The sequence below is a fragment of the Oncorhynchus mykiss genome, chromosome 13 (assembly GCF_057628025.1).
Source record: "Oncorhynchus mykiss isolate SJ-2025 chromosome 13, ASM5762802v1, whole genome shotgun sequence".
In the NCBI taxonomy this organism is placed as follows: Eukaryota; Metazoa; Chordata; class Actinopteri; order Salmoniformes; family Salmonidae; genus Oncorhynchus; species Oncorhynchus mykiss.
The window spans coordinates 53,637,544-53,665,219 of NC_143034.1; the positions used below are offsets into that span (position 1 = coordinate 53,637,544).

The 27,676-nt window shown below is 46.8% G+C and overlaps 1 protein-coding gene across 4 annotated transcripts in view; it reads left to right on the top strand.

The window, feature by feature from the left end:
• Positions 1-23,514, top strand: part of LOC110486506 (serine/threonine-protein kinase N1) — a 45,039-nt gene extending 21,525 nt beyond the window's left edge. For 2 of the 4 annotated variants that reach the window (XM_021558149.3, XM_036941225.2), the window contains exons 2-23: positions 8,796-8,917; positions 9,036-9,217; positions 9,369-9,511; positions 9,733-9,853; positions 12,206-12,351; positions 12,447-12,660; positions 12,962-13,153; positions 13,349-13,458; positions 13,694-13,837; positions 16,537-16,612; positions 17,227-17,359; positions 17,478-17,565; positions 18,543-18,628; positions 18,957-19,029; positions 19,128-19,219; positions 19,540-19,716; positions 19,955-20,017; positions 20,131-20,207; positions 20,478-20,620; positions 21,692-21,799; positions 22,052-22,132; positions 22,379-23,514. In XM_021558149.3, the coding sequence (XP_021413824.3) occupies positions 8,796-8,917; positions 9,036-9,217; positions 9,369-9,511; positions 9,733-9,853; positions 12,206-12,351; positions 12,447-12,660; positions 12,962-13,153; positions 13,349-13,458; positions 13,694-13,837; positions 16,537-16,612; positions 17,227-17,359; positions 17,478-17,565; positions 18,543-18,628; positions 18,957-19,029; positions 19,128-19,219; positions 19,540-19,716; positions 19,955-20,017; positions 20,131-20,207; positions 20,478-20,620; positions 21,692-21,799; positions 22,052-22,132; positions 22,379-22,582 (2,775 nt within the window). In that variant the 3' untranslated portion in view covers positions 22,583-23,514. Of the gene's footprint in view, positions 1-4,334; positions 4,885-8,795; positions 8,918-9,035; positions 9,218-9,368; positions 9,512-9,732; positions 9,854-12,205; positions 12,352-12,446; positions 12,661-12,961; positions 13,154-13,348; positions 13,459-13,693; positions 13,838-16,536; positions 16,613-17,226; positions 17,360-17,477; positions 17,566-18,542; positions 18,629-18,956; positions 19,030-19,127; positions 19,220-19,539; positions 19,717-19,954; positions 20,018-20,130; positions 20,208-20,477; positions 20,621-21,691; positions 21,800-22,051; positions 22,133-22,378 lie in introns of those variants that run through there. The other 2 variants (XM_021558148.3, XM_090196713.1) reach the window with 2 other exon arrangements.
• The last annotated feature ends 4,162 nt before the right edge of the window (positions 23,515-27,676 follow it).

A 27,676-nucleotide genomic window follows, 5' to 3' on the forward strand; every position in this document is an offset into this window, starting at 1 on the left:
GGTTTCAACTCGCTATTTGCATTTGAGGTTTGGTCCAACAGAATTGGTCATATGGACACATTGAGACATTATTTTATTGTAATAGGGGATAAGTTAACCTTTAACGATACCATTTTTATGTCTCATCTATTCAAATTGTGCACAGAGCAGACACTTCTAACATTGATTCTTAAAAATTCATGCTCAATTTGTCATTACCACGTACTGCTAGCAGCGTTTTAGCCAAATACTGTTATACTAGCTATTCTGTGTTTTATAAATGTGCAATAATCATAAAACACAATTATATAAGCAATTGGACAAAAATTGAGATATGATTTCTAACCCATATCGCCCAGCCTTACTCCCTAGGGTTGCAAAATTCCGGGATCTTTCAATAAATTCCCTGGTTTTCCAGAAATCCTGTTTGGAGGATTCTGGATTTCCTGCTTATTCCCTCCTGATTACAGAATCCTCTAACTGGGATTTCATGAAAACCAGGACATTTATTGTAAGTTCCCATTTTGCAACCCTAATCCTCCCTCCCTCTCACTCTCATGATACAAAGCCTGTGACATAGTTTAGTTCAACTTCCTGTTCCCTGTTCTGTGAAGCAGCTGTGCCTCTGTTTCTCTCCATGGGTGTTCTTCTACATGTGGCCTGATGCTATTCATGAACAACATGCTTCTGTTGTAACATGATACATACAACGACTGCTGTGCGTCAATGTTTCCCTGTTTAGGACAAAAGACAAGAATAGCTAATGATTCCCTTAGCTTTTATTATTAGGTGTAATTAACTATGTATGACTGCTTTTTCAGTGACGGATTTGAAAGCTTTTTGTGGTTTCCTGGTTGTGATATCTTGGCCTTTGACCGTTTTCACTCAGCTGTGCTCTCTACATCCTCCTGTGCCTCTCACCTCTCCCCAAATGTACACACACCGGTTGCATCACGGCCTGTTGCGGGAAATGCTCCATCCATGACTGCAAGGCCCTTCAGCAGGTGGTGAAGATGGCCCAGTACAGTGCATTCGGAAAGTATTCAGAACCCTTGACTTTCTACACATTTTGTTATGTTACAGTCGTATTCTAAAATGTCTTAAATCCCCTCATCAATCTAAGTATTCAGACCCTTTACTCAGTACTTTGTTGAAGTACCTTTGGCAGCGACTACAGCCTCAAGTCTTCTTGGCTATGACGCTACAAGCTTGGCACACCTGTATTTGGGGAGTTTCTCCCATTCTTCTCTGCAGATTCTCTCAAGCTCTGTCAGGTTGGATGGGGAGCGTCGCTGCACAGCTATTTTCAGGTCTCTCCAGAGATTGCTTGATTGGGTTCAAGTCCGGGCTCTGGCTGGGCCACTCAAGGACATTCAGAGACTCGAAGCCACTCCTGCATTGTCTTGGCTGTGTGCTTGGGGTCGTTGTCTGGTTGGAAGGTGAACCTTCGCCCCAGTCTGAGGTCCTGAGCGCTCTGAAGCAGGTTTTCTCTCTGTACTTTGCTCTGTTCATCTTTCCCTCGATTCTGACTAGTCTACCAGTCCCTGTCACTGAAAAACATCCCCACAGCATGATGCTGCCACCACCATGCTTCACCATAGGGATGGTGCCAGGTTTCCTCCAGACGTGTTGCGTGGCGTTCAGGCCAAAGAGTTCAATTTTGGTTTCATCAGACCAGAGAATCTTGTTTCTCATGGTCAGAGTCCTTTAGGTGACTTTTGGCACCAGTGACTTCCGTCTGGCCACTCTACCATAAAGGCCTGATTGGTGGAGGGCTGCAGAGATGGTTGTCCTTCTGGAAGGTTCTCCCATCTCCACAGAGAAACACCTCCCTGACCAAGGCCCTTCTCCCCCAATTGCTCTCATTCTTGGTGGTTCCAAACTTCTTTACATTTTAGAATGATGGAGGCCACTGTGTTCTTGGGGACCTTCAACGCTGCAGAAATGTTTTGTTACCCTTCCCCAGATCTGTGCCTCGACACAATCCTGTCTCGGAGTTCTACGGACAAATCCTTTGACCTCATCAAGTTGTAGAAACATCTCAAGTAGGAGAAATGGAAACTGGATGTACCTGAGCTCAATTTCGAGTCTCATAGAGTCTCATAGAGTCTCAAAGGGTCTGAATACTTACAGTGCCTTGCGAAAGTATTCAGCCCCCTTGAACTCTGCGACCTTTTGCCACATTTCAGGCTTCAATCATAAAGATATAAAACTGTATTTTTTTGTGAAGAATCAACAACAAGTGGGACACAATCATGAAGTGGAACGACATTTATTGGATATTTCAAACTTTTTTAACAAATCAAAAACTGAAAAAGTGGGCGTGCAAAATTATTCAGCCCCTTTACTTTCAGTGCAGCAAACTCTCTCCAGAAGTTCAGTGAGGATCTCTGAATGATCCAATGTTGACCTAAATGACTAATGATGATAAATACAATCCACCTGTGTGTAATCAAGTCTCCGTATAAATGCACCTGCACTGTGATAGTCTCAGAGGTCCGTTAAAAGCGCAGAGAGCATCATGAAGAACAAGGAACACACCAGGCAGGTCCGAGATACTGTTGTGAAGAAGTTTAAAGCCGGATTTGGATACAAAAAGATTTCCCAAGCTTTAAACATCCCAAGGAGCACTGTGCAAGCAATAATATTGAAATGGAAGGAGTATCAGACCACTGCAAATCTACCAAGACCTGGCCGTCCCTCTAAACTTTCAGCTCATACAAGGAGAAGACTGATCAGAGATGCAGCCAAGAGGCCCATGATCAATCTGGATGAACTGCAGAGATCTACAGCTGAGGTGGGAGACTCTGTCCATAGGACAACAATCAGTCGTATATTGCACAAATCTGGCCTTTATGGAAGAGTGGCAAGAAGAAAGTCATTTCTTAAAGATATCCATAAAAAGTGTCATTTAAAGTTTGCCACAAGCCACCTGGGAGACACACCAAACATGTGGAAGAAGGTGCTCTGGTCAGATGAAACCAAAATTGAACTTTTTGGCAACAATGCAAAACGTTATGTTTGGCGTAAAAGCAACACAGCTTATCACCCTGAACACACCATCCCCACTGTCAAACATGGTGGTGGCAGCATCATGGTTTGGGTCTGCTTTTCTTCAGCAGGGACAGGGAAGATGTTTAAAATTGATGGGAAGATGGATGGAGCCAAATACAGGACCATTCTGGAAGAAAACCTGATGGAGTCTGCAAAAGACCTGAGACTGGGACGGAGATTTGTCTTCCAACAAGACAATGATCCAAAACATAAAGCAAAATCTACAATGGAATGGTTCAAAAATAAACATATCCAGGTGTTAGAATGGCCAAGTCAAAGTCCAGACCTGAATCCAATCGAGAATCTGTGGAAAGAACTGAAAACTGCTGTTCACAAATGCTCTCCATCCAACCTCACTGAGCTCGAGCTGTTTTGCAAGGAGGAATGGGAAAAAATGTCAGTCTCTCGATGTGCAAAACTGATAGAGACATACCCCAAGCGACTTACAGCTGTAATCGCAGCAAAAGGTGGCGCTACAAAGTATTAACTTAAGGGGGCTGAATAATTTTGCACGCCCAATTTTTCAGTTTTTATTTGTTAAAAAAGTTTGAAATATCCAATAAATGTCGTTCCACTTCATGATTGTGTCCCACTTGTTGTTGATTCTTCACAAAAAAATACAATTTTATATCTTTATGTTTGAAGCCTGAAATGTGGCAAAAGGTCGCAAAGTTCAAGGGGGCCGAATACTTTCGCAAGGCACTGTATGTAAATAAGGTATCAAAAAAAATCTAAAAACCTGTTTTTGTTTTGTCATTATGGGGTATTGTGTGTAGATTGTTGAGGAAAAAAATACATGTAATCCATTTTAGAATAAGGCTGTAACGTAACAAAATGTGGAAAAGGTCAAGGGGTCTGAATACTTTCCGAATGCGCTGTACATCACCGTGCTCCCACCCATCCAGGATATCTACTCGAAACAGTGCACACACACATATATATACATTAATTCTACACACACATCACAACTGCTTCTACCAGACTCTTGTTATGATTGCCAAATACTGCACAATTTAAACACTTGCCCCCGAATCCTCCCTTCCCCAAAACACGTGTAAATATTGGACTCTGAATTGTACCTTCCTGTATTATACTAAAATGTTTATTCTATTCTACTGAGCCATTTACTTTATGTTCCTGTTCTTATCTTTTCTTATTTGTTATTGTTGTTGTTGTATTGTCCAGAAGGAACCTGCAGGTAACCATTTCTTTGGACTGTGTATACCAGGTGTATCCTGTACATATGACTAATGAAACCTGAAACACACACAGCATCTGGCAGCGTGTTTGATGTGATCAGTGTCTATCACAGCAGCCTGTCGCCATGCTAAGAGCAGCCAACAGCAGGAAGCAAAGTGGCATTGCTCACTCGCTTACAAAACCACACCACTCTCCTCTGTGTGTGTGTTTCTGTAGTGTTACTGTTAGTTTCTCGCTCTCTCTCTAGGCTAGAGAGCAGAACAGGAAGCAGTGGGGTGGGGCTGTGTCTCTCTCTCTCTCTTCCTACCTCTTCCTTGCTCACTCGCTTCAGATTGAGTCTCTTTTGATTATTCCTGGCGGGAAGGAAGCACATCCCGGATTTGAGGAGGCAGGAATAGCTCTCTGTACTTTGAGTGGCGGTTCTGGTGTGAGAGTGTGTAACGGGGCAGAGAGGAGAGGTTGGGCAACACAGAGAGAGAGCCAGGGTGGGCCATGGCCAGTGAGGGAGCTTTGGCGGACTGCCCAGGGGAGCACACTGCTGCAGACCTCCCCACTCACACTGAACAGGACCAGGGGGACGCAGAGTCTTTGGTAGGCACAGTCTGTCTGGGCACCATACAACATGGCTGCCTTCCACACTACAGTGTGTTTGTGAGTTTCCTCTCTGCTTTCTGCTTCATGTTCACTTCCTTCTCAGTCCATGCCATTTCTGATGACTCATGTCGGAGCTGCTTTTAGTATTGTCGCATTGTTTTCAGACCCATCTGAGTGGAGAACTGCCTCTATTCAATTTCTCGGTATTGTTCCGCTGGAGGGCATTGCTAAATGGCTATAAATGTATAGTTGTGAGTCACATGGTTAATGTTCCGGCCCTTTCCTCCTTCCTCTTCTCTCCTCTGTGCCGCTGTTGCTCACGTCCTGCCTCAGTATTACTGGCTGTTCATTTTAAGACGAGTGTGTGTGTCAAACTAGTGTGTTGTGTGTGTGTGTCTCAGCTCTGCTCAACAAGTGGGTGTTCTTCCTGTCTTAGTCCTACCAAGGCTCTATTCCTCCCTCATCTTTCTCTCTCCTTGTATGTTCTCTACCTCCATCTCTAGGTGATTTTGGTGTAGAGAAGGACAGGGCAGGGAGCACAATGAAGCAACAGCCTTGGTGTTGTTCGGACAGTAACACCACGCTCCAGCTGACTGGGCCATTTGTCCCACAATTTGTGATCGCGTTGATACCAACAGTACTATTTCACCTCTATATCTAACGCTGTGTTCCTTCACAACAAATAGCCAAGCATTTCAGTGAGCCGTTTGACACAACATTAGGCCATCAGGTCCGCTATGAGAAATATTCCCAGATTACCATGACTACTCTGCACTGTTGTTGTGGAAGGTTTCCTGTTTAATAGCCTGTGTAAGTAGCCCTCGAAGGCCCAGTAGCTGGGCTTGGCCACGAGGGCTGGCTTGGCTTGCCTGCAGCCTGCTGTATTGTATTGTATTGCAGATGGATTATGGTTCTAATGAGAGTCTGCCTGGTAGGAGCCGGGCTCTGTTCTGTTATGCCTGGCGTGGTGCTGAACAGGCCAATAGGGACGCTGCTGTAATCAGATCTGCAGGCTGGAGCCAGGGCCGGGTCTCTGAGTGGCCTACAGCAGTCAGTCAGTCGTTATGAGAGGGGAGGGACTGGGACTGCTCTGTCTGTCTGTCTCCATGTTGTAGGATCTGGGCTCTGTTCAACTCTAATAATGGTGCTGTCTCTGTTTGATTGTTGCTGATGTCTGCTGTTGGGGATTTACTGTGATAGTGTTGCATGCCGGTGTGTGTGTGTGTGTGTGTGTGTGTGTGTGCATGCATGCAAGTGTGCTTATATGCATGCAATGCCGTTACATGCATGTACAGTGGGGAGAACAAGTATATGATACACTGCCGATTTTGCAGGTTTTCCTACTTACAAAGCATGTAGAGGTCTGTAATTTTTATCATAGGTACACTTCAACTGTGAGAAAAAATCACATTGTATGATTTTTAAGTAATTAATTTGCATTTTATTGCATGACATAAGTATATGATACATCAGAAAAGCAGAACTTAATATTTGGTACAAAAACCTGTGTTTGCAATTACAGAGATCATAAGTTTCCTGTAGTTCTTGACCAGGTTTGCACACACTGCAGCAGGGATTTTGGCCCACTCCTCCATACAGACCTTCTCCAGATCCTTCAGGTTTCGGGGCTGTCGCTGGGCAATATGGACTTTCAGCTTCATCCAAAGATTTTCTATTGGGTTCAGGTCTGGAGACTGGCTAGGCCACTCCAGGACCTTGAGATGCTTCTTACGGAGCCACTCCTTAGTTGCCCTGGCTGTGTGTTTCGGGTCGTTGTCATGCTGGAAGACCCAGCCATGACCCATCTTCAATGCTCTTACTGAGGGAAGGAGGTTGTTGGCCAAGGTCTTGCAATACATGGCCCCATCCATCCTCCCCTCAATACGGTGCAGTCGTCCTGTCCCCTTTGCAGAAAAGCATCCCCAAAGAATGATGTTTCCACCTCCATGCTTCATGGTTGGGATGGTGTTCTTGGGGTTGTACTCATCCTTCTTCTTCCTCCAAACACAGCGAGTGGAGTTTAGACCAAAAAGCTCTATTTTTGTCTCATCAGACCACATGACCTTCTCCCATTCCTCCTCTGGATCATCCAGATGGTCATTGGCAAACTTCAGATGGGCCTGGACATGCGCTGGCTTGAGCAGGGGGACCTTGCGTGCACTGCAGGATTTTAATCCATGACGGCGTAGTGTGTTACTAATGGCTTTCTTTGAGACTGTGGTCCCAGCTCTCTTCAGGTCATTGACCAGGTCCTGCCGTGTAGTTCTGGGCTGATCCCTCACCTTCCTCATGATCATTGATGCCCCACGAGGTGAGATCATGCATGGAGCCCCAGACCGAGGGTGAACTCGTCATCTTGAACTTTTTCAATTTTCTAATAATTGCGCCAACAGTTGTTGCCTTCTCACCAAGTTGCTTAACTATTGTCCTGTAGCCCATCCCAGCCTTGTGCAGGTCTACAATTTTATCCCTGATGTCCTTACACCCTCTCTGGTCTTGGCCATTGTGGAGAGGTTGGAGTTTGTTTGATTGAGTGTGTGGACAGGTGTCGTTTATACAGGTAACGAGTTCAAACAGGTGCAGTTAATACAGGTAATGAGTGGAGAACAGGAGGGCTTCTTAAACAAAAACTAACAGGTCTGTGAGAGCCGGAATTCTTACTGGTTGGTAGGTGATCAAATACGTATGTCATGCAATAAAATGCAAATGAATTACTTAAAAATCATACAGTGTGATTTTCTGGATTTTTGTTTTAAATTCCGTCTCTCACAGTTGAAGTGTACCTATGATAAAAATGACAGACCTCTACATGCTTTGTAAGTAGGAAAACCAGCAAAATCAGCAGTGTATCAAATACTTGTTCTCCCCACTGTATGTCTGTATTTGTGCCTAATGTCTATCACACTGTCATGTGTGTTTGTGTGCTGTATCTGTTTCTGTGTGGCTGGCTGAGAGCTGGCGTGCTGACAGCGTGTCTGTGTGTATCAGTGGCTCTGAGCAGGAACAAGCCCTGATAAATTTGAGTCTCTATTAATGCTGCCCTAATCTGCTCTGATCTGGTTACCATCAGGAGGGGATGTGAGCGCTCAGGCCTTGACTCATTTAACGTCTCAGTCTCACTCTGCTGCTCTTAGAGACTCAGTTCTCTGAAGGGAAGCACTCACCTCATCCCTGACTCCGTCTGTCCCTTTCTGTTGATGTCTTGGCCTCTGTTATATCTACTCTAGCCATGGATCTACAGTACGTTTACTCTTTGCTGCGCTGCAGTCACACAGGATGAGCTGAAAGGTTGGGCTCTTTGGTTTGGGCACCTGCCTCTGGGACCCATTGGAAACGCATTAGCCTGCTCGTTCTCTCTCTCTCTCTCTCTCTCTCTCTCTCTCTCTCTCTCTCTCTCTCTCTCTTTTTCTCTCTCTCTCTCTTTCTCTCTTTCTCTCTTTCTCTCTTTCTCTCTTTCTCTCTCTCTCTCTTTCTTTCTCTTTCTCTTTCTCTTTCTCTTTCTCTTTCTCTCTCTCTCTCTCTCTCTCTCTCTCTCTCTCGGGTTAGTGTAATGTAATATCTTACTCTTTCCAGTTCTACAGTGAAGGTCTGGTCTCTCTCTCTCTCTTTTCCCTATACAGATAAATGCTCCTCTCTCTCCTAATATTTTCTGCCAGTTTAGTGCTGCTCAGTTAAACCTTCTGACCTACAGGGCTGTGTATGAGACATCTGATGTCAAAGGTGAACACAACCTAGTCCCCTGCACCTCCACTCCTCCAAAACCCCTAATTAGGCCCTTTTCCCTGAGAGGGGTTTTGCATCGAATTGGAAATACGGCAGACCTTTGTTTATCGTCTCTCTGCTATCACCCCAGTATCATCTTGGCACAATACATGTCGCAATGTATTTGACCGATGCTAATCTATTATCCATTCTCTCTCCCCCTCTCCTCTTCCTCTCCCCCTCTCCTCTTCCTCCCCCCCTGTCAGAGTGACCCAGGTGGGCTGTCACTGCTGGAGCAGCTGGGTCTGGACCAGAGCTCAGACTTCTCTGACTCCAGCATTCAGCAGCAGCTGGACGGAGCGAGGGACCACATCCGCCGGGAGATCAGGTTAGCACTACTATTTAATTACTCGTTTACTATTCAATCATTTCTATGATGTATTGATGAACTACTCATTGTGTGATACTACAACTTATGAAAAGTCCCTGTGATTTGACTGGATCAGGAAGGAGCTGAAGATCAAGGAAGGAGCAGATAACCTGAGGAGAGCCACCACAGACAAGAAGAATGCCCAGCAGGTGGACAGCCAGCTTCGCAGCTCCAACCGCAGACTGGACAGCCTGCACTCTAAGTTACAGGAGCTGGACGCTTACATTGTGGTCAAAGGAGGGGACGACAACAACACAGGTATCACTGACGGGGATGGAACTATGAAGCGAATGGAGTGTAGCCTTGTACCATTGGATGGATTCAACCAAAAGTTGTAATGTAGAAACATGTTGGCCATTGTTAATGATTATAATAACTGTCAGTTAAAACCATGACCTTTGACCCTCAGATGCCCCCAAGTCTCCCGGGGCGCGCAGCCGCTCGGCCAATCAGGACCGGATCACGGCTCTGGAGCGCCAGCTCAACATCGAGCTCAAGTGCAAACAGGGAGCCGAAAACATGATCCCCATTTATGCCAATGGAGTCACCAAGGTACTGGACCACCTAACCCCTCTAATATGTACATCTACTGTAGCCTATGTACAATACAACCAGCCCCTCCACAATCTCTCTTTCTCACTCTTCTGAGTTCATGTCGCTAGTCAGATCATCTCCCAGCCTGATTCTTCTCTGAGTAGTGAAGGTTAGTCAGGGGTGTGTATTTGTGAGCTGTCTGCTATTTTACTGTCCTCACTGTATGGTGTCGCTTGTAGGACAAGAAGATGCATCAGACGGCCCAGCAGATGCTGCAGGACAGCAAGACCAAGATCGACATCATCCGCATGCAGATCCGCAAGGCCATGCAGGCCACTGAGCAGAATGAAGATATCCAGGGTAAATATCTGTCTGTCTGTCTCTGTCTCTGCCTGCCTGCCTGCCTACTTGCCTGCCTGCTTGTCTGTCTGTCTGTCTGTCTGTCTGTCTGTCTGTCTGTCTGTCTGTCTGTCTGTCTGTCTGTCTCTTCATCCCCCTTTGTCTGTCTGTCTGTCTGTCTGTCTGTCTGTCTGTCTGTCTGTCTGTCTGTCTGTCTGTCTCTTCATCCCCCTTTGTCTGTCTGTCTCTAATCTGTACATCTATCGTTAAATGTTTTATGAAGTGTGGGTAATAGATCAATGCCCTCCTCAGAAGTGCAGAGTGGACATTATTATAACCTACTCCACTCCATACAATCACACTCACACACACACCCGGACTCACTTCCACACAGAGCGCAGGTTAAGGCCTTAACGATGTTCCTGCATCCCCATGATGTTGCCCAACAGCAAAGGGTCATGCTTCATTTACCCGAGGTTAGAGACAGAGGGAAAAGGGGAGAGAGAGAAAGATAAGGAAACAAATAGTAAGATATGTAAAGAGGGGAGAGAGAACGAGAAAGAGAGTGAGAAGATGGGAAAAGCACAGGAAGTAAAGAGGCAGATTTAGGCCCATATCTTTATATGAATTGCTGTGTCTATTTCCCTCTCCCTACCTTCTTTTCTCTACCTTCCTCCCTCCTTTGGTTTAATAATAGATCAGAGCTGCAGGGCATTTAACCTCATAAGTCATGAACCATCCCTAACTTAGGACACACACAGACGCACACAAATCCATCAAAACCTCACGTTATCTTGATTTTGATTTTCAGTACAGATTACTTTATCATATTATGAAAGATAACTGTATACAGTGCATTCGGAAAGTATTCAGACCCCATAACTTAATTGATTTTTAAAAATGTCTCATCAATCCACACAATACCCCATAATGACAAGACGTAAACAAATGTATTACAAATAAAAAAACGAAATACCTTATTTACGTAAGTATTCAGACCCTTTGCTATGAGACTCCAAATTAAGCTCAGGTGCATCCTGTTTCCATTGATCATCCTTGAGATGTTTCTACAACTTGATTGGAGTCCACCGTGGTAAATTGAATTGATTGGACATGATTTGGAAAGGCACAAACCAGTTGACAGTGCACGTCAGAGCAGAAACCAAGCCATGAGGTCAAAGGAATTGTCCGTAGAGCTCCGAGACAGGATTGTGTCGAGGCACAGATCTGGGGAAGGGTACCAAAACATTTCTGCAGCATTGAAGGTCCCTAAGAACACAGTGGCCTCCGTCATTCTAAAATGGAAGAAGTTTGGAACCACCAAGATTATTTATAGAGCTGGCGCCCGGCCAAACTGAGAAATCAGGGGAGAAGGGCCTTTGTCAGGGACATGACCAATATCCCGATGGTCACTCTGACAGAGCTCCAGAGTTTCAATTTGGAGATGGGAGAACCTTCCAGAAGGACTACCATCTCTACAGCACTCCACCAATCAGGCCTCTATGGTAGAGTGGCCAGACCGAAGCCCCTCCTCAGTAAAAGGCACATGACAAAATGCTTGGAGTTTGCCAAAAGGCACCTAAAGGACTCTCAGACCTTGAGAAACAAGATTCTCTAGTCTGATGAAACCAAGATTGAACATTTGGCCTGAATGCCAAGCGTCACATCTGGAGGAAACCTGGCACCATCCCTATGGGGAAGCATGGCAGTGGCAGCATCATACTGTGGGGATGTTTTTCAATGGCAGGGACTGGGAGACTAGTCAGGATAGAGGGAAAGATGAATGGAGCAAAGTACAGAGAGATCCTTGATGAAAGCCTGCTCCAGAGCATTCAGGACCTCAGACTTGGGCGAAGGTTTCACCTTCCAACAGGACAACAACCCTAAGCACACAGCCAAGACAATGCAGGAGTGGCTTCGGGACACGTCTCTGACTTTGAGTGGCCCAGCCAGAGCTCGGACTTGAACCCGATCGAACATATTCTGGAGAGACCTGAAAATAGCTGTGCAGCGACGCTCCCCATCCAAACAGAGCTTGAAAGGATCTGCAGAGAATGGGAGAAACTTTCCAAATACAGGTGTGCCAAGCTTGTAGCGGTCATACCCAAGAAGACAAAAGGCTGTAATCACTGCCAAAGGTGCTTCAACAAAGTACTGAGTCTGAATACTTATGTAAATGTCCTGTTTAATTATTATTCATTTTTTTACATTTGCAAAAATGTCTTAAAACCTGCTCTTGCTTTGTCATTATGGTGTATTATGTGTAGATTGATGAGGGGAAAATGAATTTAATCAATTTTAGAATAAGGCTGTAACAACAAAATGTAGAAAAAGTCAAAGGGTCAGTAAATGGTTTGTTATCGCTCTCCCCAGGTAAGCCAGACACGTGTGGGGTGGAGCTGCGTGTGGAGGAGCTGTGGCATCATTACCGTGTGGAGCACGCCATGGCTGAGGGAGCCAAGAACATGCTGAGGCTGCTGGGAGTAGGGAAGGTCCAGGACAAGAAGGCCATGTCAGAGGTCAGAGTTCGCACACAAGACTACTGTCTGGATCTCACACATGAACGCACATTTAAATGCACACACACACCATTGTAACCCCTCTCTCCTCCCAGGCCCAGTGTGGTCTGAGTGAGTCTTCACAGCGCTGTGACCTGCTGAGAGGCTCTCTGGAGCAGCGTTTGCTGGAGCTGACAGATGACCACCCCAAGGCCTGCCTCATCAAGGAAGAGCTGGTGCTGGCATCCTCCTCAGCCTTCAGCTCCAGACACGGAACCCCCTATGTACACAACCAGTACAGCACCCTCTGCAAGCCCTCCCCACTCACTGGTACATACACTCATAGTCTATAACTGACTCTTACAGCCTCTCTATACCCTATAACTGCCTCTTACAGCCTCTCTATAACCTATCACTAACTCTTACAGCCTCTCTATAGTCTCTCACTACCTCTCTGTCTATACCTGACTGAAGGCTCTAATGCATCAGAAACTCATGGATTCAGTTGAATATCTCTCCCATATCCAGTGGCTGAAGTTATAAACCCTTTGAACCAGGTATGATACACTCACTTCTACTCAAACATCTCATATCAACTCTCTCTCGCTCTCTCTCTCTCTCTCTCTCCTAGGTACCCTGCAGGTGCGTTTGCTGGGCTGTGTAGGGGTGTTGGAGGTGGTCCCGGGGCGCAGTAGAGGAACCCCGGTGGTCTTGCCTTGCTACATCCCAGGGGACGGACGCTCCTTCAAACTCAGTGGTCTCTACAGCCGCAGCACCAGCAGCATGAGCCTCAGGATCCCCGGCAAGACCGACGAACTCTCCTGTAAGTGTGTGTGTGTGTGTGTGTGTGTGTGTGTGTGTGTGTGTGTGTGTGTGTGTGTGTGTGTGTGTGTGTGTGTGTGTGTGTGTGTGTGTGTGTGTGTGTGTGTGTGTGTGTGTGTGGAGGGGGTTCACATATCTGTCCATTTCTGTTGTGTAGTGAGTTTCTAAACATGTGTTATGGTATTGTGTTGAACAGCGGAGGTGAGTGCGGTGTTGAAGCTGGAGAACACAGTGGTGGGACAGACGTGCTGGAAGACAGTGGGAGAGCAGGCCTGGGACCAGACCTTCACTGTAGAACTGGAAAGAGTAAGATACTACATTACACTAACACGAGAGAGTGAGTGAGTGAGTGAGTGAGTGAGTGAGTGAGTGAGTGAGTGAGTGAGTGAGTGAGTGAGTGAGTGAGAGAGTGAGAGAGAGTGTGTGTGCATGTTCATATGAGTGAGTGAGTGAGTGAGTGAGTGAGTGAGGGAAGGTGAAAAGAAGTGTATGTGCACCTGTGGTTGAAACAGTTTGTGTGTTGACCTGTGTTTCGGCGCAGTCCAGGGAGATGGAGATAGCAGTGTACTGGAGGGACTACCGCTCCCTGTGTGCTCTCAAGTACCTGAAGCTGGAGGACTTCCTGGACAACCAGAGACACAAAGTTCAGCTGGAGCTAGAACCTCAGGGCCTGCTGCTGGCAGAGGTACACACACCCCGCCCTGAATACACACGTGTATGCACACACATACACACATGCACGCATACACAGACAGAGACATGTGAACATGCACGCACACGCACCAACACATACATCCCTCCTCAATACTTAACTATACTATACAGTACCAGTCAAAACTTTGGACACACCTACTCATTCAAGGGTTTTTCTTTATTTTTACTATTTTCTACATTGTAGAATAATAATGAAGACATCAAATCTATGAAATAACACATATGGAATCATGTAGTAACCAAAAAAGGGTTAAACAAATCAACATCAAGCGCTATGATGAGACTGGCTCTTATGAGGACCGCCACAGGAAAGGAAGACCCAGAGTTACCTCTACTGCAGAGAATACGTTCATTAGAGTTACCAGCCTCAGAAATTCAAGTAACAGACACATCTCAACATCAACTGTTCAGAGGAGACTGTGTGAATCAGGCCTTCATGGTTGAATCGCTGCAAAGAAACCACTACTAAAGGATACCAATAAGAAGAAGAGACTTGCTTGGGCCAAGAAACACGAGCATTGGACATTAGACTGGTGGAAAGTTGTCCTTTGGTCTGGAGTCCAAATAGTTCCAACCGACGTGTCTTTGTGAGACTCGTGTTGGTGAACGGATGATCTCATGTGTATTTCCCACCGTAAAGCATGAAGGAGGTTTTATGGTGTGGGGGTGCTTTGCTGGTGACACTGTCAGTGATCTATTTATAATTCAAAGCACACTTAACCAGTATGGCTACCAAGCAATCTGCAGCGATACGCCATCCCATCTGGTTTGGGCTTAGTGGGACTATCATTTGGTTTTCAACAGGACAATGACCCAACACACCTCCAGGCTGTGTAAAAGCTATTTGACCAAGAAGAGTGTGATGGAGTGCTGCATCAGATGACCTGGCCTCCACAATCCCCCGACCTCAACCAAATTGAGATGGTTTGGGATGAGTTGGACCGCAGAGTGAAGAAAAGCAGCCAACAAGTGCTCAGCATATGTGGGAACTCCTTCAAGACTGTTGGAAAAGCATTCCAGATGAAGCTGGTTGAGAGAATGCCAAGAGTGTGCAAAGCTGTCCTCAAGTCAAAGGTGGCTACTTTGAAGAATCTAAAATCTAAAATATATTTTGATTTGTTTAACACTTTTTTGGTTACTACTATGATTCCATATGTGTTATTTCATAGTTTTGATGTCGTCACTATTATTCTACAATGTAAAAAATAAAGAAAAACCCTTGAATGAGTAGGTGTGTCCAAACTTCTGATTGGTACTGTATGTGTCATTGGCGGTCAGTGCTATTTAAGATGAGGGAGGACGCACATTTTTTTTAATGAGCATGGCCTTATTTCAATTACAGCATATTGGAGGACTGTCATTCATATTCCATTCACCCAGCTCAATGTAACGTCGATAGGTTTTGGCTACTACATGATTCTCAAATGTTCCTTATATCCATCGTAAGGTTTCTACAACCTAGCCTATGAATGAAAGTTTACAATGTAGGTGCACAGGTCGAGATACATTTAAGTAATCAAGGTGACAGACAGTGACACATTCAATACCGCTTTGCACACTCTTACCAGCATTTAGCTGATCTAGGGTGTAATCATTAGTTCAACAGTTGCAAACGAGTTTCTATTGGACAAATTCAAATATGTTTATCCCCATTTTGTTCCGTCTAAGAATGCTTTTCAACAGAATCGGCAGAATGAATGCACCCCTGATCACACGCAAACACAGGTCACTTTCATAGCAGCCACATATAAACAGTATGAATACTTTGATTGTTGTAGCTATAATTCCTTCTCGCATCCACGTGCTATCCTCCTCTCACCCTTTCCCTTCGCTTGTGGACTTCAGTGCACAACAAACACATCAGCTTCATATCATAACCGCCACACACACCCTACATCATTGTCACCATTATTAACTAACGTCAGAGTCAGCATAGCTACTAAAACTAATGTGTTAGTAAACCCACTACAATCATGCAGTACAGTATAGTCAGCAAGCAGTTTAGCAGTTACACCGGTGGGGACAGGTGGTAGTAAATGAATAACACCAAAAGCTTACCTTGACTTGGAAGAGTTCCAGTGTTGGTTCGCCATAGCCAGCTAGCGAACATAGTGTCCCTCTCTGTTTGGTGTCTGCCGGGTGTTTAAGTAGGCTAAACTAGCTAACTGCATTCACTAGCTAAGTAAGTGAAAGTGAAAAATATATGAAATATCTCTGCTAGGTAGCTTCATTTTTTAAGAAATGTATTTGTTAAAAAAAATTAAGCACTGCAGTGCTAGCTAGCTGTAGTTTATGCTTTTCTAGATTAATTATCTTGCAGTTAATGCTGCAAGAGCTCGGATAGGTTGGAGGACGTCCTCCGGATGTTGTCATAGTTACTGTGTAAGTCTATGGAATGGGGTTAGAACAATGAGCCTCCTAGGTTTTGTATTGAAGTCAACTACCAGCTAGACGATGGTGGTACCCTACAAAGTGCTGTTGAAACTACTGTAGACCTTCATTGCAAAGCAGTGTGTTTTAATCAATTATGTGGTTACGTGAATATATTTTGTATAGTTTACTCGAAAAAGCATAACTTTTTTAGATGTTTCACTATTTTTATGAAATTCACTGAGGAGGATGGTCCTCCCCTTTCTCCTCTGAGTCTCCACTGATATGTGTGTATTTCAGGTAATGTTCTTCAACCCAGTCATAGAGAGAGGCCCAAGACTGCAGAGACAAAAGAAGGTTTTCTCCAAACAGCATGGTAAGATAGGTTTTTCTCAGAACAGTGTGTTGTGTTAGTATGTGTAAAGTCTTAGATAAAGCCTCATTGTGTTCTGTATGTTGTCAGCAGCTGCCAAGCCTGGCTCTATGTATCCCAGCATCCCTACAGGGCTCACACCTGCTTCATCTCAGTGACGCCCCACTGCTTCCCCACTGAGTAGCATGGAGTTGCCCCCTAGACACTGATCTACAGTCAGTTTAGTGTTTCACCCCTAATGGGTCACATTAGGATTGGGGGGGGGGGGGGGGGGGGGTCCTAGATATGTGACTACATGCAACCTCCACCCAGAACCCACTTTGTACCTCTCTGTGCTCTGTATTGCCATCTAGTGTTGGAATTAGCAGTGCTGTGGGTTGATCTGGTGGGTTGAGGTGGTTTAATGCTTTGGAGTATGACAACTTGAGTGTGTCGGGGATGAAACTTCTTCGGTGCAATCTGGGCAGTCCTAATGGATTGAGTAAACCATGTTAAAATTTGCTGCGTGAACAGGATAGGTTGCATTTCAGGGGGATTTGTGTCTATCAGTATATCTTATTGCCTTGTATTTATGTTGTGTTGTGGTTACTGCCATGTGTGTGTTGGGTATGTTGCAGGTAAAGCGTTCCTGCGTGCTCGCCAGATGAATGTTGACATCGCCACCTGGGTCCGCCTACTGAGGAACGCCATCCCTACTGGAAACAACGTTCCCAGCTACACCCCACACACACACTCACGCTCACATTCTGGGTACTGTACACACACACACAGATAGCCTTGCTCATACCTCTTTAATGCTTCAGACAGCAAGCACAACATATACTGTACATGGGGAGACTGTTGACTGGTGTTTCTGTGTGTGTCGTAGGGAGATCTCAGTGGAGAAGCTGACTCTGGAGAGCGACTCTCCTCCGAGACCTGAGATCAGGAGAGACGTTGTTGACACACCCCACCTGGTGAGAAGAAGAGAAGGGAGGGATGAAGAGAGGGATGGGGGAGGGATTGGAGGGAGGGTGCGGCGATGGAGTGATAATCATCTGATAGCCATCTCTGTAGAATCACATTCCCTTTGGCCATTCCCTCCAGAAAGCCTTTGACTAGAAAACAGTGGTTCAGTCATATTGGACTATTAGACTAGGATGAATCTGGAGCGAGACAGAGCAGGGCCTGGGAGGACGGAGAGGAGAGAGGTAACAATAAGAGGGGAAAGGGAGAAATCCACACTAATTAGACCAAATTGGATCGAGGGAGCTTTAATTCGATCAAAGCCCAATCTGTGTTAGATTCCCAGTGTGTAAAACATGATTGGCACGAGAGGACAGAGAGAGAGGGACCGAGGGAGTGAAGGAGGGAGAGGGAGTGAGAGGGACAGAGGGAGTGAGGGAGGGAGAGGGACAGAGGGAGTGAGTGAGGAAGAGGGAGTGAGGGAGGGACAGAGGGACAGAGGGAGTGAGGGAGGGAGAGGGACAGAGGGAGTGAGGGAGGGAGGGAGAGGGACAGAGGGAGTGAGGGAGGGAGAGGGACAGAGGGAGTGAGGGAGGGAGGGAGAGGGACAGAGGGAGTGAGGGAGGGAGAGGGAGAGAGGGAGGGAGAGGGACAGAGGGAGTGAGGGAGGGAGAGGGAGAGAGATGCGGAGGAAGGGAGGGCCTTGGTAACAGATGGTATGGTCAGTGGGGCTGAGGGATTACTGGATTAGTGTTTTTAGAGAACTAATTAACAGTAACGAGGGAACGAGGAAGAGAGGAGAGGGGATTGAGCAGCCAGCCAGCCAGCCAGCCAGCAGGAAACTGGCTACTAATAATGATGAGGGACAGAATTACTGTTGCCCTGTCTGTCTGTGTTTCCTTCTCCCTCTCTCACCTTCTTCCTCATTCTCTCTATCTATCCCTCTCTCCTCTTTCTATCTCTGTCTCTCTTTTTCTCTTACACTCAGGAACAGCCTGTGATCGAGCCCTTGTCCCCTCCAGACCTCGCCCAAGGCCGGCCAACCAGAACCCTATCCACGAGTTCCTTGCGCAGGTACAGCACCATGCAGAGTTGGCACAGTGTGTCCTCACACTCACACCTGAGTACATCCTCTCACAATATGGCCCCCACAGCATGATGCTGGAGAAACACACCCACTCACAATATGGCCACATGACCTGACCTCCTCCATAACACGTTACTGTAGCCACAGAGACATATATCACACCAACATGCTCTCTATAGAAGTGCTAGGTAGGCACAAAACACCAGATAATACTGCATCCTGTTTCTTCAGCTAGCAGATGACCCTCAACATGGTAAAGTAAAGGCATTTTCAGTGATTGTGATCATTATTATTTTCTTTGTGTCCTGGTATTAGACAGAGCAAAGGCCCTCTGTGTCTGCAGGACTTCAAGCTGATCGCTGTGCTGGGCAGGGGACACTTTGGCAAAGTATGTGTCCTCACATTTGAAATATCCTCCCTTTGTTTGGAAGTTCTCCATCCAGAGGATTCAGGTCGAGATCCACATGAACCACTGGTGTTTTCCAGGTGTTGTTGTCGGAGTACAAGAGGACAGGCAGTGTGTACGCTATCAAAGCCCTGAAGAAGGGAGACATTGTGGCGCGGGACGAAGTGGACAGGTATGAATCAACACTAGAATGCAATACAGGCCAAGACAGAACACAGGCCAACTATATCATGCCTCTGTCTGACAATATATATGACCTCCATCATGGTGAAATGACTTGTCTAGTTTTATATACAGTGTGCCACAAAATTGTCAACACAAAACTGATCAGCAATAAACCATGGCGAAAATATACACTGTACAAGTTAACTGTGTGTTTACATACTGTACTTGACATTAGACAGTTGTCTCTCTTTCCTGTTGTCTTCTATCATTCTCTCCTCTCTCCCTCTCCCTCTCTCTCTCTCTCCTCTCCTCTCTCCCTCTCCTCAGTCTGATGTGTGAGAAGCGTATTTTTGAGACGGTGAACAGCTCCCACCATCCCTTCCTGGTCAACCTGTTTGCATGTTTCCAGACCCCAGAACACGTGTGCTTCGTCATGGAGTACACGGCTGGGGGTGACCTCATGATGCACATCCACGCAGACGTCTTTACAGAGCCCCGAGCCGTGTGGGTACCGCTGTGTGTTGCTGTGTTTGCTGTGTTCTACTGAATGTGTAACGGGACATGGGGGAGGCATGCTTTCAGATATGTAGATTTGTGTTCATATGGTTGTACACTGTATGCGTACTCATATCCATCCACGGTGTGTGTGTGTGTGTATGTGTGTGTGTGTGTGTATGTGTGTGTGTGTGTGTGTGTGTGTCTCTTGACTATTTGTGTGTGTGCGTGTCTGTCTGTCCTGCAGGTTCTACGCAGCCTGTGTGGTTTTGGGCCTGCAGTTTCTTCATGACCATAAGATTGTGTACCGGTGAGTACTCTGGGTAGACATGAAACATAGAACACATGACCCTCTCATCCTCCTACCCCTTCATCCTCAGAGTACCCATCAATTTTTAATTAGTCTTCATCCCTCCTCCTCAGGGACCTTAAACTCGATAACTTGTTGCTGGATACACAGGGCTATGTGAAGATCGCAGACTTCGGGCTCTGCAAAGAGGGTATGTTCTCTATAACTTATTCATCATGTCTCCAGAGCTCTGTAAGGATGCAAGGTCATAGGTCATAGCGGTTGTAGTTTGGAGTACTTTTGAGTCTTTTTTATTGAGGCCTCTTTTTGCTAATGTGCTCATGTTTTTATATATTTGTGACTCAGTTTGTGTCTCTCTCGCTCTCCTTCCTCTCTCCGTTTTTCTCTCACAATAACCTCTCTCTCACTGCTTTTCTTTTCTTCCCTTCTTCTCATTCCTGATCTCTCTCTACTTCCCCAGGTATGGGCTATGGGGACAGGACCAGTACGTTCTGTGGTACTCCTGAGTTCCTGGCTCCAGAGGTTCTGACAGACACCTCCTACACCAGGGCAGTGGACTGGTGGGGCCTGGGAGTACTGGTGTATGAGATGCTGGTGGGAGAGGTAAGAGACTTGACTCTAAAAACCTCTTCAGAGAATTATATAAGAATGACTCCATACATATCTAGCCTTATTTAGACATGCTCTGGAACTTTGGCGACTACTAAAGTATTTTTTAAACCTCCCACTTTGGGCTGGATGTGTCAATGTGTAGTTCATACATCATTAATTAGGAGAATTACTGTCTTACCTCAATTAGACACGAAGCTGTGCTGCACCATTTTCCCTCAAGTGGTCCAGCCCCCTAGCAATTTGAGTTCAACCAATGAGCTTCAGCCCCTCGCCATATGAGTGACAGCTAGCAAGATGCACATGATGCACCGACAGCAGAGCGAGAGAGAGGAAATTTCAGGGGTCCACTTTCAGAACTACTGGCTAAAAAGTACACAAAAGTACCAGAGAATCCCTTTAATGAGTTAAGCCCTCACCTTTAAAGTCATTTATACTTTAAGCCGTTATGGTAATACAGCACTTTAGTCTATATTACATAAAGTGATGTGTGTTTGAGCCATATGTTACATAAATTAATAAAGTGTAACGACTCACTAGGCGTGGCTGGTTGGCTGGCAATGATGAGTAATAATGACAGAAGTCCAACACACAGAGGCACAACTTAAGCCAAGGCAGCATATTTATTCAAGATAAAAGGGTCACAAAGATAGTTCTCAAACTGTGAAAACACTGAACTTAAAGTTACACTGAACTTAAAACTAGCTGGGCTGCTACCCAGCTTACCAGCTTCACAATGTCCATGTGCTTCAAACAAATGTCTATAGAGCTCAGCCTTCGGCATCCAGCCAGGAGCTTTTCCCAAATGTCTGTAATGCTCGGCCTGCAGCATTCAGCCAGTAGCTCCTCTTCTCATGCTGAACTGAACTTGCACCCATATGCCCAGGTGTATTGCAGCCTATCGAGGCTGAGTGGCTTCAGGTGTGGGGCTTGGCACTGCAGCCTAAAAATGCTGGTTGTGGCTTACACGCCAAACAGTGGCATTCCCCGGCCACATCACCGGGGCGCCATAATAGGTTAAATGAGTGGCTGCGAGCGTGACAGTGTGGTCTATGTGTGTGTCAGTCTCCATTCCCAGGTGATGATGAAGAGGAGGTGTTTGACAGCATAGTGAATGATGAGGTGCGCTACCCTCGCTTCCTCTCCACAGAGGCCATCGGCATCATGAGACGGGTAAGCCCCTCCCACAACTTTCACATCCCACCAATCACCAGTGGAGCAAGAGAGAATCACATTGATTGACATGGTCAGTTTGGTCACTGTAAAGGTGGAGCCATTTTGCTTCTAGTTTTCAGTCAGTGGGTTTTCTGTGAAAGTGTTTCTGATGTTTTTTCAGTTGTTTGCCATCTGTGTGTGTTGCTAGCTGGTGATTGGTCTGTGAGTTGTTATGTCTGGGTTGAGGTGTTTGTTGTTTTCTGTTGCCAGTTGTTGAGGAGGAACCCGGATCGGCGCCTAGGCTCTGGTGAGAAAGATGCTGATGATGTCAAGAAACAGCCTTTCTTTAGGGTGAGTCTCACTCGCTCTCTTTCTCTCTCCCTCTCAAACACAGACACACATGTCATTAGTTAACATTCCTTATAAACCACTGATTAAACTCTTGCTATGTAATCAGTGAGCCTGTTAAATAGTTCCAGCATCTGCTCCAACTCTATGTGGTACTGTAACGTCATGGGTTGCTGTTTTCAGTTGCATAGATTATTTAATTCACCTGGATTCTATGAACCAATCCGGTCTGTCTGTTCGCCCTCTCAGGGTGTGGACTGGGAAGCGCTGCTGCAGAGGCGGCTCCCGCCCCCGTTCGTCCCCAACATCAGGGGGAGGGAGGACGTCAGCAACTTTGACGAGGAGTTCACCGCCGAGACCCCCGCCCTCACGCCGCCCCGCGAACGCCGCACCCTCTCCCGCAAGGACCAGGACTGCTTCAAAGACTTTGACTACGTCTCTGACCTCTGCTAAGGGTCAAGGTCAGACTCTCCCTTTAGACTGTAAGAGGAGCTGACGAGGGACTCTGCACTGCGAGAGGGATGTTACCAGGAGAGGCTTACTGCTGTTCTGTCCTGTCTGAACTGTGAAGAGGCAGAAGAAAGTTACGGGAGGATGTGAATGCTGCAGCGGAGATACATTGTCAGGGATCTACTGACCTCTAATGGATTTCTGGAGGGCCTTTTATAGGATGATACATGAAGATAATCCGGATGATGTAACGCTCAGTGGATGAGTGCTGGGGCACAGTGTCTGTGCAGCATAGCAACATTGGAACTGACTGAAGTTTATTTCCCTATAGAAAGTAATGGAGCCCACTTAAAAGATGAAAAGTATCTTCTCTGTAGAAGACAATACAGTTGGTGCAGGGATCATCAGATATGATTACTCTCAAATGGACCTCTCTCTATTGCCCCTCTGCCTGCTATCTTTCCTCTCCCTTTATCGTTTGAGGCTGCTTACTGTTTCTGTGTTTAAATTCTGATCCTGCCTCAGTCTGTTCCCATTGCTGTCATCTGGAGTCCTGCACCTCTCATAAATCACCACATGGGGGAGCCATAGAAAAGGTAAAGTGTTCAAGAGGAAATTGAGGAGATGACCAAGTGGGGTGCAGATTCAGTGTGTGACGAATGCCAAGGGATGCTAGTGAGGATGATGAGGGTGGAAGGATGAGCGTTGAGGTGTTTTTCTGTGTTTGGGCTGGGTCCTCACCATGTCATGTTACCCCTCGTCTTCAAATGGGATACTCCTCTACTCTCCCCGCTCTGTACGAGTTTTATCCTCAAATCATTTAGAATTATGTTTCAAATAGTTTTCTGTGATTTTAGTTTCTTTTTGGTGTTTTGATTTGTCAATCATGCCGATGTTATGTTTGGAATTGTGACTTAGTAAAAATGTGAACCCAATGGACTGACTCACAGCAGTGACTTTTCAGCCCAATTACCATTCAGCCAGCTACATTAGCAGGAATTCTTTGAACTTATTTTTTCAATATTGTGATATAAAACCTACAATATGAGAACAGTAGTGTATATTGTTTATGGATTGTCTCACACAATCCAAACTACTATAACTAAAGTTGTTTGTCATCCAGGATTGTCTGAACTCCTTTTAAAGCAATGTTACGTTCATTATGTTGTGTAATAGAACAGAGTGTGCTGCACGTCACCAGACACCGTTAGCAGTAGTGGGTACACCATGAAGACACTCAGTCCTAATGGGCCAAACATGTCTACAGCAGGGCCTTTTCTTTTTCGTGTGTGTGTGTGTGTGTGTGTGTGTGTGTTCTCTCCAGGTCAGAAACACACTGGAATTTGGAGTCTCTCTGCTGTAGATTCACATAAACAATGAATGACTAGGCCTAAGGTCAACGTAATGCAATATAATAAAATGGATGAGAATGAAACAGTCAGCAGAGCAGGGCCTCCATAGTGATGTAGGGGTCTAAGGCAATGCTAAAAGGCATCACGACAGACCCGGGTTCGTTCCCAGGCTGTGTCACAATCGGCCGTGATCTGGAGTACTATTGGGCTTTACTTGGCTCAGCGTCGTCCAGGTTAGTTAGGGGAGGGTTGGGCTTTACTTGGCTCAGCGTCGTCCAGGTTAGGGGAGGGTTGGGCTTTACTTGGCTCAGCGTCGTCCAGGTTAGGGGAGGGTTGGGCTTTACTTGGCTCAGCGTCGTCCAGGTTAGGGGAGGGTTTGTCATGTTGTCTTGTCTCTGTCCTTTCCCTTCACCCTGTCTCCCTCTGCTGGTCGTGTCAGGTTACCTTTTCTCCCCTTCTTTCCCCCAGCTGTTCCCTGTCTCCTCCTAACTACCCATTCACCCCGTTCCCCACCTGTTCCCTTTTTCCCTCTGATTAGGTCCCTATATCTCCCTCTGTTTCTGCTCCTGTCCTTGTCGGATTCTTGTTTGTTTGTGTGTCTCATGCCTGAACCAGACTATCATCGTGTGTGCTGCAACCTTGTCCTGTCCTGTCGGAATCTACCTGTCCATCTGAGCCCACGTGTGTTCGTCATTAAAGAACTCTGTTTAAGTTGATTCGCTTTTGGGTCCTCATTCACTCACCTTAACAGAAGAATCCGACCAAGAATGGACCCAGCGACTTCGGATCCTCTCTACTCAGCCGTCGAGATCCAGGGAGCGATGCTAGGCAGACACGAGCAGGAATTGTCTGCTGCTCGACATGCCGTTGAGACCCTGGCCACCCAAGTCTCCAACCTCACAGAACAGGTTCACCATCTCCGCCTCGATCCACCGGCCACTTCCAGGGCTTTCGAATCCCCGGAGCCCAGAATCAATAACCCGCCGTGTTACTCTGGGGAGCCCACTGAATGCCGCTCGTTCCTCACCCAGTGTGATATTGTGTTTTCTCTCCAGCCCAACACTTACTCCAGGAGCACTGCTCGTGTCGCCTACGTCATATCTCTCCTTATTGGACGGGCTCGTGAGTGGGGCACGGCAATCTGGGAGGCAAGGGCTGAGTGTACTAACCAGTATCAGGACTTTAAGGAGGAGATGATACGGGTTTTTGATCGATCTGTTTTTGGGGAGGAGGCTTCCAGGGCCCTGTCTTCCCTATGTCAAGGCAATCGATCCATAACAGACTACTCTATTGAGTTTCGCACTCTTGCTGCCTCCAGTGGCTGGAACGAGCCGGCTTTGCTCGCTCGTCTTCTGGAGGGTCTCCGCGCAGAGGTAAAGGATGAGATTCTCTCCCGGGAGGTTCCTTCCAGCGTGGATTCCTTGATTGAACTCGCTATTCGCATTGAGCGACGGGTTGATCTTCGTCACCGAGCTCGTGGAAAGGAGCTCGCGTTCTCCGTTGCCCCCCTCTCCGCATCACTACCATCTTCCTCTGCCGGCTCGGGAGCTGAGCCTATGCAGCTGGGAGGTATCCGCATCTCGACTAAGGAGAGGGAACGGAGAATCACCAACCGCCTCTGTCTCTATTGCGGTTCTGCTGGTCATTTTGTCACTTCATGTCCAGTAAAAGCCAGAGCTCATCAGTAAGCGGAGGGCTACTGGTGAGCGCTACTACTCCTGTCTCTCCTTCAAGATCCTGCACTACCTTGTCGGTCCATCTACGCTGGACCGGTTCGTCAGCTTCCTGCAGTGCCTTAATAGACTCTGGGGCGGAGGGCTGTTTTATGGACGAGACCTGGGCTCGGGAACATGACATTCCTCTCAGACAGTTAAGGGAGTCCACGGCCTTGTTTGCCCTGGATGGTAGTCCTCTCCCCAGGATTCAGCGTGAGACGCTACCTTTAACCCTCACTGTTTCTGGTAATCATAGCGAAACCATTTCTTTTTTGATTTTTCGTTCACCTTTTACACCTGTTGTTTTGGGCCATCCCTGGCTAGTTTGTCATAATCCTTCCATTAATTGGTCTAGTAATTCTATCCTCTCCTGGAACGTCTCTTGTCATGTGAAATGTTTAATGTCTGCTATCCCTCCTGTTTCCTCTGTCTCTTCTTCACAGGAGGAGCCTGGTGATTTGACAGGGGTGCCGGAGGAATATCACGATCTGCGCACGGTGTTCAGTCGGTCCAGGGCCACCTCTCTTCCTCCACACCGGTCGTATGATTGTAGTATTGATCTCCTTCCGGGAACCACTCCCCCCCGGGGTAGACTATACTCTCTGTCGGCTCCCGAACGTAAGGCTCTCGAGGATTATTTGTCTGTAGCTCTTGACGCCGGTACCATAGTCCCCTCCTCCTCTCCCGCCGGAGCGGGGTTTTTTTTTGTCAAGAAGAAGGACGGGTCTCTGCGCCCCTGCATAGATTATCGAGGGCTGAATGACATAACAGTTAAGAATCGTTATCCGCTTCCTCTTATGTCTTCAGCCTTCGAGATCCTGCAGGGAGCCAGGTTTTTCACTAAGTTGGACCTTCGTAACGCTTACCATCTCGTGCGCATCAGGGAGGGGGACGAGTGGAAGACGGCGTTTAACACTCCGTTAGGGCACTTTGAATACCGGGTTCTTCCTTTCGGCCTCGCTAACGCTCCAGCTGTCTTTCAGGCATTAGTCAATGATGTCCTGAGAGACATGCTGAACATCTTTGTTTTCGTTTACCTTGACGATATCCTGATTTTTTCACCGTCACTCCAGATTCATGTTCAGCACGTTCGACGTGTCCTCCAGCGCCTTTTAGAGAATTGTCTTTTTGTGAAGGCTGAGAAGTGCACTTTTCATGCCTCCTCCGTCACATTTCTCGGTTCTGTTATTTCCGCTGAAGGCATTAAGATGGATCCCGCTAAAGTCCAAGCTGTCATTGATTGGCCCGTCCCTAAGTCACGCGTCGAGCTGCAGCGCTTTCTCGGCTTCGCGAACTTCTATCGTCGTTTCATCCGTAATTTCGGTCAGGTGGCCGCTCCTCTCACAGCCCTTACTTCTGTCAAGACGTGCTTTAAGTGGTCCGTTTCCGCCCAGGGAGCTTTTGATCTCCTCAAGAATCGTTTTACATCCGCTCCTATCCTTGTTACACCTGACGTCTCTAGACAGTTCGTTGTCGAGGTTGACGCGTCAGAGGTGGGCGTGGGAGCCATTCTTTCTCAGCGCTCCCTCTCTGACGACAAGGTCCACCCATGCGCGTATTTTTCTCATCGCCTGTCCCCGTCGGAACGTAACTATGATGTGGGAAACCGCGAACTGCTCGCCATCCGGTTAGCCCTAGGCGAATGGCGACAGTGGTTGGAGGGGGCGACCGTTCCTTTTGTCGTTTGGACTGACCATAGGAACCTTGAGTACATCCGTTCTGCCAAACGACTTAATGCGCGTCAGGCGCGTTGGGCGCTGTTTTTCGCTCGTTTCGAGTTCGTGATTTCTTATCGTCCGGGCTCTAAGAACACCAAGCCTGATGCTTTATCTCGTCTCTTCAGTTCTTCAGTAGCCTCCACTGACCCCGAGGGGATTCTCCCTGAGGGGCGTGTTGTCGGATTGACTGTCTGGGGAATTGAGAGGCAGGTAAAGCAAGCGCTCACTCACACTCCGTCGCCGCGCGCTTGTCCTAGGAACCTTCTTTTCGTTCCCGTTCCTACTCGTCTGGCCGTTCTTCAGTGGGCTCAC